Genomic DNA, 13,941 nt, shown 5'->3' with positions numbered 1-13,941 from the left:
TTTACTGTCATACATATTCGCCTTTCTTACATGTATTTAAACCTTTCTATGGTGTGTTTTTTTTTATTGTGTTGCTGTATTTAAGACAATGTTCTGAATTGGCTAGCTGCTAATATCATTGGATAGAACATTTTATTATATCCAGAATTGTTTACTGAAACTGTAAATTTAACAGGAACAATTTTAAGTGGCAATTTTACTTTTGTGGCCAAGTCCCCCAAAACTTGAATTCTACTCTAACTCATTCAAATTGCAGCGTCTTGAGTGCGATACTGTCACACCCTGGCCTTTGTTATATATATTAAAAAAAGCAGCAGCAGCGATGTCAAGACTCCTGGACTTGGGAGGAAATCCTATACGGAAGAGGACCCTGGGCACAGCCAGGGGAATATCACCGCCCCAAAGCAGAGATGGAGGCAGCACGGCGACACGGTAGGAAGCCCGAGAGACAGCCCAAAAAAAATATTGGGGGGGGAGGGGCACTTGGAGCAGTCGGCGAAGTTGAGGGGTGAGTCTGAGATTGTCGAGGAGTTATTGGACAGATTGGAGGAGAGTGAACGAAGGGGAGATTATGAGACATTCGAGGAGTTGTTGACGAAATTGGAGGAGAGTGAAGAGAGAGAGCTGTTGGTTTGGCAGAGTATGCATGGCATTCTCCCTGAGGAGCGTGTTAGCTGTCCGATGCCACCTGTGTCAGTTCCTCGTACTCAGCCTGAAACTTGTGTTAAAGTTCCGGAAGATTTGATGCCGGCTATACACACCAGGTCTCCAGTACACCTTCACAACCTGGTGTGTCCTATTCCTGCTTCTTGCACTCATCCTGAGATGCGTGTCCCCAGCCCGGTACCACCAGTTCCGGCACCACGCACCAAGCCTCATGTGCGTCTCCAGAGCCCTGTACACACTGATCCTTCTCCCCGCACTCGCCCTGAGGTGCGTGCCCTCAGCCCGGTACCACCAGTCCCGGTACCACGCACCAGGCCTATAGTGCGCCTCGAGAACTCAGTGTGCCCTGTTCCTGCTCCCCGCACTAGCCTTGAGGTGCGTGTCTCCAGTCCGGTACCACCAGTTCCGGCACCACGCACCTGCCCAACGCCGCCTGCACTGCTCGTTTGCCCAGCGCCGTCTGAGCCACCTGCCTGCCCAGCGCCATCTGAGCCATCCGTCTGCCCAGCGCCATCTGAGCCATCCGTCTGTCCCGAGCCATTAGAGCCGTCAGTCTGTCCCGAGCCGTCAGAGCCGTTCGTCAGTCAGGAGTCGCTAGAGCCGCCAGTCAGCCAGGATCTTCCAGAGCCGCCAGTCAGCCAGGATCTTCCAGAGCCGCCAGTCAGCCAGGATCTGCCAGTCAGCCAGGATCTGCCAGAGCCGTCAGCCAGCCATGAGCAGCCAGAGCCGTCAGCCAGCCAGGATCTGCCAGAGCCGTCAGCCAGCCAGGATCTGCCAGAGCCGTCAGCCAGCCATGAGCAGCCAGAGCCGTCAGCCAGCCATGAGCAGCCAGAGCCGTCAGCCACCCATGAGCAGCCAGAGCCGTCAGCCAGCCATGAGCAGCCAGAGCCGTCAGCCAGCCATGAGCAGCCAGAGCCGTCAGCCAGCCATGAGCAGCCAGAGCCGTCAGCCAGCCATGAGCAGCCAGAGCCGTCAGCCAGCCATGAGCAGCCAGAGCCGTCAGCCAGCCATGAGCAGCCAGAGCCGTCAGCCAGCCAGGATCCGCCAGAGCCGTCAGCCAGCCAGGATCCGCCAGAGCCGTCAGCCAGCCAGGATCCGCCAGAGCCGTCAGCCAGCCAGGATCCGCCAGAGCCGTCAGCCAGCCAGGATCCGCCAGAGCCGTCAGCCAGCCAGGATCCGCCAGAGCCGTCAGCCAGCCAGGATCCGCCAGAGCCGTCAGCCAGCCAGGATCCGCCAGAGCCGTCAGCCAGCCAGGATCCGCCAGAGCCGTCAGCCAGCCAGGATCCGCCAGAGCCGTCAGCCAGCCAGGATCCGCCAGAGCCGTCAGCCAGCCAGGATCCGCCAGAGCCGTCTGCCAGTCCGGAGCTGCCCCTCAGTCCGGAGCTGCCCCTCAGTCCGGAGCTGCCCCTCAGTCCGGAGCTGCCCCTCAGTCCGGAGCTGCCCCTCAGTCCGGAGCTGCCCCTCAGTCCGGAGCTGCCCCTCAGTCCGGAGCTGCCCCTCCGTCCAGTGGCGCCCTATGGGATGGTATTCAGTCCGGGACTCGCCGTTCCAGAGGCGCCACCAAAGCGGGTAGTGACTATGGTGGAGGGGGGTCCACGTCCCGCACCCGAGCCGCCACCATAGGAAGGCCCACCCGGACCCTCCCCTTCTGTGTCAGGTTTTGCGGCCGGAGTCCGCACCTTTGGGGGGGGGGTACTGTCACACCCTGGCCTTTGTTATATATATTTTCTTGATTAGTTTAGTTAGGTCAGGGTGTGACATGGGGGAGGTTTGTGTGTTTTGTATAGTTTAGGGTGTATGTATTGTTTAGGGGGTTTTGTAGTATGTATGGGGTTGTGTTCAGTGTAGGTGTTTAGGAAAGTCTATGGTTGCCTGATTTGGTTCTCAATCAGAGACAGCTGTTTATTGTTGTCTCTGATTGGGAGCCATATTTAAGGCAGCCATAGGCTTTAGGTGTTTGTGGGTAATTGTCTATGTTGTACGTTAGTAGCTTGTGTGTGCACTTTCGTTTATAGCTTCACGGTCGTTTGTTGTTTTGTTTTGTAAAAGTGTTCGTTTTTGTGTTTCGTCATCTCTATTAAAAGAAGATGTACTCATATCCCGCTGCGCCTTGGTCCGCTTATTATGACGATCGTGACAGATACAGTAATTCTATTCACCCTCCACTGCACAAAATACCCCAACCTCTTTGGTTACACATTCACTTCCTGCCTAGGATCCAAAAATAAAAATCGGTCTAAGGAGCATGGCTTATGCACAAGACAGTGGTCAAACAAAACATGCTATTAGGGCCCAGTACATAACATGTATGTCTATTCAGTCATCCACTTCATGAGAAACTGGACTGACTGTGGGAAAAACCCACTGGCTTCATTCTTAGCCCAGGGTCGTGTTCATTTTGCACCATACGGAAGAAAGATGATATTAACAAAAATGAGCCACCTGCAATTGTCCAATAAAAAATGTAACATTTTAGTTTTCGGTTGCAAAATGTTTTAAAACGCTTTCTGTTGGTAGCCCTAATAAACACGACCCAGGAAATGTTGCGCTGAGAATATAGGAAAGAAAAGCAGGGACACTGCTGACTCCTACCACAGATCATTGCTTTGCTTCTAATGGAATTATAACCCATTACTGTGCAGTACTAGCATCCTGTGCAGGGTGTGTACTTGTACATCAAGCTGCCTCACGCTACAGAAACAGGAGAAAGGCTCCTACATGACCTATGGGCCATTCTGACTCAGACAAGGCTTACTTGTCAAGCACAGACAGTAACTTTTCTACAAATCCCGTACATGAAGACAGTATAGTGACATCGAAGTCATCCAAAGGGCTCAATCCACACACAAAAAGCGTTCTTCAAAGGGTTCTCCTACGGGGACAGACGAAGAACCCTTTAAGGTTCTACGTAGCACCTTTTTTGCTAAGAGTGTACATTAGCAGATGGACATAGGCAGAAATCACATCTGTTCAGCGACTGCCACTAGAAATTTAAAAGGAACAGAAGAAAATGACATCTTGAATAATTGCTGTGGCGACAATATCCCAGACCCTGCCGCAGACACACACACATCACATCTTTTTTTTAAACACTGGGGGTTTGGCTGCCACACACTTCTCTTTACTTGCCATCTCGCCCATTATTTCAGTAAAACCTATTATCTTGGCTATGAGTGGATTCCTGTAGGTAATAAGCTTCAATTGGTTTGTCCTGATATAGCCCCAAATAACACCCTGTCCTCTTTCCTTGTCCCCTTTCCTTGTGTCCTTAATAAATTCCTGATCATTGATAGGTGGAAGAACCAGAAAGGTTGCCAACATATATACAGCCTACTTACACCTATGCAGTATCAAGACCTTTCAAATCGGTGATCATAGTTGAAGAGCTTGGGCAAATATCTTAAAATGGAGGCAGTCTAAGAATATTGTTTTAAGGTTGTTGTTTTAATCAGAGCAATTTTTCACTCCTAATTAATCCTTTCATTAAATTAATGAGGGTTTTAATGATTTGTTCTCAGTAGTTTAGCCGAGTATACAGTATTAGAACCATAGTAGTGCCATACAAAGGCTTGGGAAAAACTTGCTCCATTGACTGATCGCATCGCCTAGCAGTGCCATCCTTCTTGAAGCGACTTTTTCCAGGAAATAAAGGGACTTTTCGCTTGGTGGTAGGAAATGTGAGAGCAAATCCCATCATAGAATTGTTCTAGTACAGGGCGTTTCTCTTTCTCCCCCCTCCCTCCCTGGTTCGGCATGACAAGCCCTTGCTAGGTAGTTGCAGTTAATGGCACTGGTATGTGCAACGTTACTGATTACCAAGCATAGGCGCACAGGCCATCTGTCCAGGACTATAGGAGAGAGTCATTAGCTGTTACATCAGACAGCTGAAGGACAGAGGGTGAAACCAATCGACACACTCTGGAGACCTCTGTGCCTCATTAACGTACACAATATGTTAATATAACCATATTGGCGTGTGCCGTGAGAACAGGAACAGGATGTCCAGACAGGATGCCCCTATATTGGCACTCCCTAGAGCACCTGATAACTTCCCGCCAGGATGTCCTGGCCAGATGCCCAAATATGGGCATGCACACGTCATCCGGACATACGTTTGACGTGTGCCGTCTACTTTATTCTCTCTGGTGGGACAATGTGTTTTTCTGTGTGTGTGTGTGTGTGCGCCCGCACACTTGCACGTGCCACGTGTGTGTGATCAGAGGCATCATGGTCATAGGGGGCACATGTCCTTGTGCCCCTTCAGATTGATCCTTTTAAAAAAAAAATGCAGACATTAAATGAATTACTAAACTTCATGTTTAAGCCCACTCTTGATCATAATTAAATATAAAAATATCTCAGCTGTATTTTGCAGAGGGGGCAAACTGACTGGACCCTACCAAGTGGTTCCTTCCAAGGTGCGCCATGGAGCAAAGATACTGTATGCTAGGCAGGACGCTAGATACTCTAGTGCGTGCAGACACTGTCGTCAGTGGAGGAGGAGAGAGAGTGTTGAGTGACACACACAGCATTTTAATTTGATTTTAGCCGCTGGTGATGGGCATGATTCGCAGGAGGTATGTTTGTAAATTAATTTGATCAAGCTATGTAGCCTATTGATTCCTTCTTGATTAATAAATAGAACCAACAAGTTTTGTTGTTCCTCTGTAATACTAGCCAACTAGAAATTTACCAAACTCATAACTAGCTTCCAAGCCATTTCAGGCAATCAAGTTAGAGTAGCTAACTATCTTAGCTGGCAAGAATTCTAAATTATAGCAAAGCAAGGAATTACTATGTACTTTTTAAGACTCACATTAATTTCAATCTTTTACCCAGATTTCAGCAAATATGCAGAGAAGCATATTTAGTTTCTTTAAAAAAAGAAAAACAGACAGAAGGATAGAAATGGCTCAAGAGGTATGCTTAGATATGCATAAAAAATGCCTAGGCATGTTAGTGCAGTAAATTGAGCTGTGTGATTTACAACAGTCAGAATGACACCCTCATTAAAATGACAAATGAACAAGCAAAGAAGTACAGTTGAAGTCGGACGTTTACATGCACCTTAGCCAAATACATTTAAACACAGTTTTTCACAATTTCTGACATTTAATCCTAGTAAATATTCCCTGTCTTAGGTCAGTTAGGATCAACACTGTATTTTAATAATGTGAAATGTCAGAATAATAGTTAAGAGAATGATTTATTTTAGCTTTTATGTCTTTCATCACATTCCCAGTGGGTCAGAAGTTTACATACACTCAATTAGTATTTGATAGCATTGCCTTTAAATTGTTTAACTTGGGTCAAAAGGGCCTCCCGGGTGGCGCAGTGGTCTAGGGCACTGCATCGCAGCGCTAGCTGTGCCACCAGAGTCTCTGGGTTCGCGCCCAGGCTCTGTCGCAGCCGGCCGCGACCGGGGGGTCCGTGGGGCGACGCACAATTGGCCTAGCGTCGTCCGGGTTAGGGAGGGTTTGGCCGATAGGGATATCCTTGTCTCATCGCGCTCCAGCGACTCCTGTGGCGGGCCGGGCGCAGTGCGCGCTAACCAAGGGGGGCGGGTGCACGGTGTTTCCTCCGACACATTGGTGCGGCTGGCTTCCGGGTTGGAGGCGCTGTGTTAAGAAGCAGTGCGGCTTGGTTGGGTTGTGCTTTGGAGGAGGCATGACTTTCGACCTTTGTCTCTCCCGAGCCCGTACGGGAGTTGTAGCGATGAGACAAGATAGTAATTACTAGCGATTGGATACCACGAAAAATTGGGGAGAAAAGGGGGTAAAATAAAAAAATTAAAAAAACTTGGGTCAAAAGTTTTGAGTAGCCTTCCACAAGTTTCCCACAATAAGTTGGGTGAATTTTGGCCCATTCCTCCTGACAAAGCTGGTGTAACTGAATCAGGTTTGTATGCCTCCTTGCTCGCACACGCTTTTTCAGTTCTGCCCACAAATGTTCTATAGGATTGAGGTCAGGGCTTTTTTTTTTTTTTCAATAACTTGACTTTGTTGTCCTTAAGCCTTTGGAAGTATGCTTGGGGTCATTGTCCATTTGGAAGACCCATTTGCAACCAAGCTTTAACTTCCTGACTGATGTCTTTAGATGTAGTTTCAATATATCCACATAATTTTCCTGCCTCGTGATGCCATCTATTTTGAGAAGTGCACCAGTCCCTCCTGCAGCAAAGCATCCCCCACAACATGATGCTGCCAACCTCGTGCTTCACAGTTGGGATGGTGTTCTTCAGCTTGCAAGCATCCCCCTTTTCCTCCAAACATAACAATGGTCATTATGCCCACAGTTCTATTTTTGTTTCATCAGACCAGAGGACATTTCTCCAAAAAGTATCATCTTTGTCCCCATGTGCAGTTACAAACTGTAGTCTGGCTTTTTTTATGGCGGTTTTGGAGCAGTGGCTTCTTCCTTGCTGAGCGTCCATTCAAGTTATGTCGATATAGGACTTGTTTTACTGTGGATATAGATACATTTGTACCCGTTTCCTCAAGCATCTTCACAAGGTCCTTTGCTGTTGTTCTGGGATTGATTTGCACTTTTCGCACCAAAGGTCGTTCATCTCTAGGAGACAGAATGCGTCTCCTTCCTGAGCGGTATGACGCCTGCATGGTCCAATGGTGTTTATACTTGCATACTATTGTTTGTACAGATGAACGTGGTACCTTCAGGCATTTGGAAATTGCTCCTAAGGATGAGTGAGACTTGTGGAGGTCTACCATTTTTTTTCTGAGGTCTTGGCTGATTTCTTTTGATTTCCCCATGATGTCAAGCAAAGAGGCACTGAGTTTGAAGGTAGGCCTTGAAATACATCCACAGGTACACCTCCAATTGACTCAAATGATGTCAATTAGCCTATCAGAAGCTTCTAAAGCCATGACATCATTTTCTGGAATTTTCCAAGCTGTTTAAAGGCACAGTCAACTTAGTGTATGTAAACTTCTGACCCACTGGAATTGTGAATCAGTGAATTCTAAGTGAAATAATCTGTCTGTAAACAATTGTTGGAAAAATGACTTGTGTCATGCACAAAGTAGATGTCCTAACCGACTTGCCAAAACTCTAGTTTGTTAACAAGAAATTTGTGGAGTGGTTGGAAAACGAGTATTATTGACTCCATCCTAAGTGTATGTAAACTTCCGACTTCAACTGTATGCTTATATAACCTATGCAGAAAAATATATATTTTTTTTTACATAGAATTAGGCATAATGATAATGGCTCTAAATTGCAGGAAAAAAGCTATTTCAGGTGTTTGAAAAATGCACAATTCTCCAACTTCATAAAACTAGACAAAATAAAAAGTTTCTTGATTTAGCCTACTTGTCTCGAATTTACCAGTGTCAAAGATATGGATTTGTACGCACAGTTACATATCACATACAGCATATTATGTAACCAACATTCCCTCTGAACTGCGAGCGTGCACGGCTGCGCAGCTCCTGGAGTAGTCCTGTGCAGAAGTTTGTGACTGCTCAGCTTTTCCAGGCATTAAGCAGCCAGGCATCCGACCCGAATTTGTCCAAGGAAGTTTTGAGGGAGGCAGCCTCACATGGGAGGAACAGGAGGTACATGAGGTACAAGGCTGTTTTGCGTGTGTGAGAGGGTGCGGGCATGTCTGTCCATATCTACATCCAGTACACCTCTTAACACATGTGGATCCTTGTTTCAAACTAGGTTCATTAGCCTACATATATCACTATACTTATTATAAAATATCCACATTTGTATGATACTGTATGTGTATGGAATTGGGGGGGGGGGGGGCTCAACATTTTTGGGCAGTGTACAGTAGTGGATCCCCAGGCGCTAGCCTGCTAACAGGGTTGGCACTGCTTTCCCAGTCCCAGGTCTGCAGTGTTCCCCCAGGACCTGGTACGGCGGATTGCACAGTGAACCCACGACCTCTCCGACACACTCTCTTCCCCTCTGCAACAACTAGTGATGAATTACATCCCCCTGGCCCTGTTCTTTTTCACACCTCACTAACCAAGGCTCCTAGCTCAGGCTGGAAAGAGAGGAGTGTGGGAAGAGGGGAGGAGGGAAGGAGAACAAGACTGGGCAAGGGAAGAGGTAAGACCACGAAACACCAGTACATGTACACAATAAATACTATGGCTTCCTCCAACAGTAATCCTCAATCAAATGAACTAAAACCATTCAATTGTCCTGCACGTGGAGACATTTGTAACAGCTATACAAGATTTAACATCCTTGACAGAAATTACATGAGGTATGGTTTAATTATGAGTAAAATACCAGTTGTCATATTATGCTTTGATAAGTGGGCATGCTTGTGGTCTCTCAGGTGAGCAGTCGTTCCACCAATTCAGTGCCTTTGGAGTGTAACAAGTATAACTTGGTCCCCCCAAAAATGTTTGATTTCACCTAATTGTAACATTCTGTTATAAAAAGCACATGTTCAACTTTTTAAAAAAAACAAGGTTTTCCCATGTCAAGATAAAAATGACTATGCCGAAGTGTCAAATAAAGTAACAGGGACACACCGTAACAGGGTTGATGATTTCTTCTTAAATCAGCCATAAATCCCTTGTGACAGGGGGAATGGAAGCTTGTTGTGTGCAACAGGGATTGGCAATTAAATGCAAGCTTCACCCCCCAAAAATAATGAAATTGTTAAAACCTTTCTATCCTGTCTATCTATAACTGACCCGCTCACTTTTTCACCACAAAACAACAGAATATGGCCCAAAAGAGTAGAACTAGCTCACCTGCTTTTACTCTATGATTTGACTATTAGATGTTCAATGTTATTTATTTAAAAAATTATTTGAAAGGAATAGTTTCACTGTGTTGAAATGAGAGTTCAGTTCACATAACAGGGTTTACTTTAACATGAGGGACAGGTGTAAATGAATTACTAATCACATGAAAAAAATGATGGTGAAGCTTGGAGAAAGTTTGGGATTAAGTGGGTTAAAATCTTAGAAGTGACACAGGGTTGACGGAGGGACATGTCAAAATGCTGAATTTTAGCATTGTTACTCATATAAAAATCTAAATCGGAAATATTTAATTCTCCATGTGGTCTATATTAAAGGGCACTTCAGTTTATATAACAGGCTTTTAATTTCATGGAACGACCCTTCAATGGTGAAGCCCCTATGAGGGAGGGTGACATTTAAACTTGCCCGGCGGAATGCTTCTAGTACCTTGCAGAGGTACCTTTCACACACCCCCACACACACACACACACACACCTTGCTTCCAGGCAAGGAAACAGCAGGTGTGTATGTGTGTGTGCGTGCGTGATTGCGTGTGCGTGCGTGCGTGTGCATGCATGCACATGCCACTAGTGTGTGATCAGAGGCTTCATGTGTGTGTTTGTTTTACAGGGGTGGAGGGGACATAGCAACGCACCCACATCAAATCAAATGTATTTATAAGCCCTTCTTACATCAGCTGATATCTCAAAGTGCTGTACAGAAACCCAGCCTAAAACCCCAAACAGCAAGCAATGCAGTTGTAGAAGCACGGTAGCTAGGAAAAACTCCATAGAAAGGCCAAAACCTAGGAAGAAACCTAGAGAGGAACCAGGCTATGAGGGGTGGCCAGTCCTCTTCTGGCTGTGCCGGGTGGAGATTATAACAGAACATGGCCAAGATGTTCAAATGTTCATAAATGACCAGCATGGTCAAATAATAATAATCACAGTAGTTGTCGAGGGTGCAACAAGTCAGCACCTCAGGAGTAAATGTCAGTTGGCTTTTCATAGCCGATCATTAAGAGTATCTCTACCGCTCCTGCTGTCTCTAGAGAGTTAAAAACAGCAGGTCTGGGACAGGTAGCACGTGCGGTGAACAGGTCAGGTCACATGCTTTTGTTTCAGCCACATGTCAACTGGACTGTAAAAAAAAGCCAAGGTAGGGAAATCACACCACAGACAAGCACGCACACACACAAACAAACACACACATTCTGCAGCGTGCGCAGCCATTTAAACAGTGCTTGGAAACAGTAACCTACAGCAACCCTAACAAAAGAAGGGGAAAGTATTGAACCAGCCAGAATGCCAGAAGAGAAAGTGAAGAGTATGAGTAAGGGGGGGGGGGGGGGGGGGGGTTACTCAATCACTCTCCCCCCACCCTCCGCTCCTCCACTTCCCCTTTAAAGTGCACCCTCAAAGTGTTCTTCAAACGCAAACAGTGAGGGGACTTGCTGAAACACAGAGGGCGGTGAAATTGGACATAAAACAAGGGATGGATCACCCCCCCTCCTCTGATCCATCTTATTTGGAGCTTCTTTCTCCCCCAAACACGAACACAACACACATACACAAACACACGCACATAATTCCTCAAAGGCAGAGACACATACTCTCTCAAACTGTGAGGTAAAGCTTTGCACAGGTTTTAACATTTAGCACGCACACTCACATACACACAGACACACGCGTACCCATGCGTCATGGTAAGTGCTCTCACAACACATAAGACAGTTACACACACACTGAGTTTCTCTCTCACACACTCTCTCTGGGTCTGTCTCTCTTACCGTGGTGGTGGTTGTGCTGCGGGTCGTGATTCTCCATGAATGGGTCACGCTCCCGGTCGGTGGCCCCAAGCTCAGCCAGTCTGCTGCTGGTGGCCGTCAGCTCCGATCGAAGGTTGGTCACCTCCTGGCTGGCCGACTGGCTGGCCCCGTTGATCCTCTGAGCCAGCTGCTTGTTCTCATCCATCATTTTCAGGATTTTGGCCTGAGGAGGGAATCCAAACAGGAGGGTGTCATGCTGGTGTCATGTTGACCATGTCCAGGAACAAACTGAAACTGTCTCGTGTGTTAGTTTTTATTCCTGTTTTTATACTCCTTTCTTAAGAAAAAAACAGCAGGTAAAATCCTTCCGCAGCAGGTTGTCCTTTTCCTCAAAGTAGCATCTGGCTCAGGGGAAATGTGGTGTGTAACTGTTATCCAATGTGATGTGTGTGGTGTATGTGTGAGTGTAACTGTGTGTGACTATGTGTGAGTGAGAGAGTTCTGGAACAGAATGAGAGCGAGAGAGGGGGCGGGGGTGTCTATGTTTGTGTGTGTCTGAGTAAGAGAGAGCAGGCTTCTCCCTCTGAAATGTCCTCCTTGCAGCTGACTGCCGAAAGGACACCTTTTTAAATGGACTGTACCAAGTCCAGGGAAACCACGGGGAGAGAGAAGTAGTGCTCCTGTACAATAGAAGTAAAATGCAGCGGAGTTGCTCAACTCTTTTCAGTACTTTTCCATCGTGAGATTTAGCAAGGTTTTGTTTTTCTTTGACATTAAGGGAAAACATGCAGAACAAATCTGTTGGTGAGAGAATCTGTGAATGGTGTGTCTTGCTCTCTCTCTCATAGTGGATGGACTCTTGCACTGCGGAAAGGAAAACATTTCTTGAAGAAGAAGAAAACTACATTTGTGGGGGTACAACAAAGCACGTTGCATAGTCAGCGTTTCCCAAATGAAAATGTTGGCTTTCTCCTGACTTAGGCTGAGGCTCAGTCTGGTGTGGCTGGTTATTGTCCTGCAGTGTTAATGTGTCAGTGTCACGGTCTTCTGGATCTCATGTGTTATTGGCTGAGTGAGCAAGACTAGAAGCTTAAATGACCAATATAGTCAGTATAGTGAATGTGTTAAATAGAAATGTATCGTGTAGAGCTGACATCATTCCTTATGCTAATTAAAATCATTTCTACAATAAAGTTACATAAGATATTGACCTGCATGGCAGAGAAGCATGAGAGAGGCATGTCTGTTCTACACGATACATTTCTATCTGAAAGTTCCATGACAATGTTGTACTGGACAAGCCCCTGCTCTCTCCCTTTCTCTCTCACTGTCACGGTATTCGTCGTCTGAAGAAGAGGAATCATCAGACCAAAGCGCAGCGTGGTAAGTGTTCATGCTTGTTTTATTCAAACTGAACACTATAACAAAAATAAAGAGAGAGGGGCACTAGAAAGGCACTAGAAGCATTCCCCCTGGCAAGTTTAAATGTCACCCTCCCTCATAGGGGTTCCCCCACCATCCCCCACTGCAGAGTGTCACAGTACCACAGCAAGATTAATAATTAATAATAATAATTTTAGGTCTGATATCTAATATTTGCACTGGCACACTCCCCATCATGAATTTAAAAGCACCCAAGCTAGCACATTAGTTTCCCTGGATGTTCTGGGAACATTGATAGTTTTTTTTTAATGTCAAATGAGAGATTACTTACTTCCGTGTGTGTGTGTACTTAAGCTGTGTCTAGTGACACATTCCAGCAAAAAAGTTTCCAGAAATACTAATGATTACACCCTAGATCAGCTAGAGGTAGGCAAGAGTGTGCAAGGTGGTATTGAATGTGTCACAGGGTGTCATCCTGATTAGTCCAATTTGTCTCTCAACATTTGCACCTACATTATAAACTTTGATTCATAGGCTAGGTTGTAGCGACCTTATGATGGGTATAGGGTATCATGTAGCAGTCTAAGCCTATCGATGTTACATTGAACTGGGTGAATGGAATATGAATGACAGTCATCCAATATGCTGTAATAGAAATAAGCCTATGCTCATAAAACATTTATAATCCTCCCCAATCTTAAACAGCACTGACCACCACTGTAGAGTACAGTATATTGTACTGTACTCTAATGTACTGAACTATACTCTACTTTACTGTACTCTACTCTGCTGTGCAGTGCTCTGCTGTGCTGCGCTGTGATGTCCAAACTTGTAAAAAATGAGTTAAATGACATTCAGTAATGATGTTTTTCTGTATAGTACAGATCAGGGACCCTTGATGTAATTCCGTTACCGGATGTAAATCCACTTCACTTTACTGTAGTTCAATAACCAAAAGAGGTGCCATGTCATAGCTGACACCCAATTATTTCTGCAGACAGATTTCATTCTTATTTCGGAGCAGTTATTTGGCAGTTTTGGGAAAACGTGGTCACATAAATCCTGAGGTACCCTTACCAAAGTTTGCATCTGCACAGTTCTTCCACTAAATTAGTCTTTGTAAATCTTCTATGGAAATTGTTCAAAGTAATCATTTTGCATGAAGGTGTATGGTTTGTTCAACTTCAAAATCAATGTTTTGTTTGGCATACATTTTAAAGTGTAATTCCGTTTCCTTTGAATTGCCCAGTACAGACATCCCCCTCGGGTGATCTGAAGTGCTCTGATTGGGGACAGTGGACCGGAGCTGGACACAGCAGCTGATCTAGGATCAGTGGCTTGGTGGCGTGTACTGGGGTTACATTAGCATGTGAATAGAGCTAGGGAGGAGTA

The 13,941-nt window shown here is 45.8% G+C and overlaps 1 protein-coding gene across 1 annotated transcript in view; it reads right to left on the bottom strand.

Annotated features, from left to right (window-relative positions):
* Positions 1–11,665, bottom strand: part of LOC120060968 (kazrin-like) — a 244,800-nt gene extending 233,135 nt beyond the window's left edge. The window contains exon 1 of the mRNA XM_039010422.1: positions 11,188–11,665. Within this exon, the coding sequence (XP_038866350.1) occupies positions 11,188–11,374 (187 nt within the window). The 5' untranslated portion in view covers positions 11,375–11,665. The remainder of the gene's footprint in view (positions 1–11,187) is intronic.
* Positions 11,666–13,941: the final 2,276 nt, after the last annotated feature.

The sequence above is a fragment of the Salvelinus namaycush genome, chromosome 16 (genome assembly GCF_016432855.1).
Source record: "Salvelinus namaycush isolate Seneca chromosome 16, SaNama_1.0, whole genome shotgun sequence".
NCBI lineage: Eukaryota > Metazoa > Chordata > Actinopteri > Salmoniformes > Salmonidae > Salvelinus > Salvelinus namaycush.
This window is presented reverse-complemented; position numbering and strand designations above follow the sequence as displayed.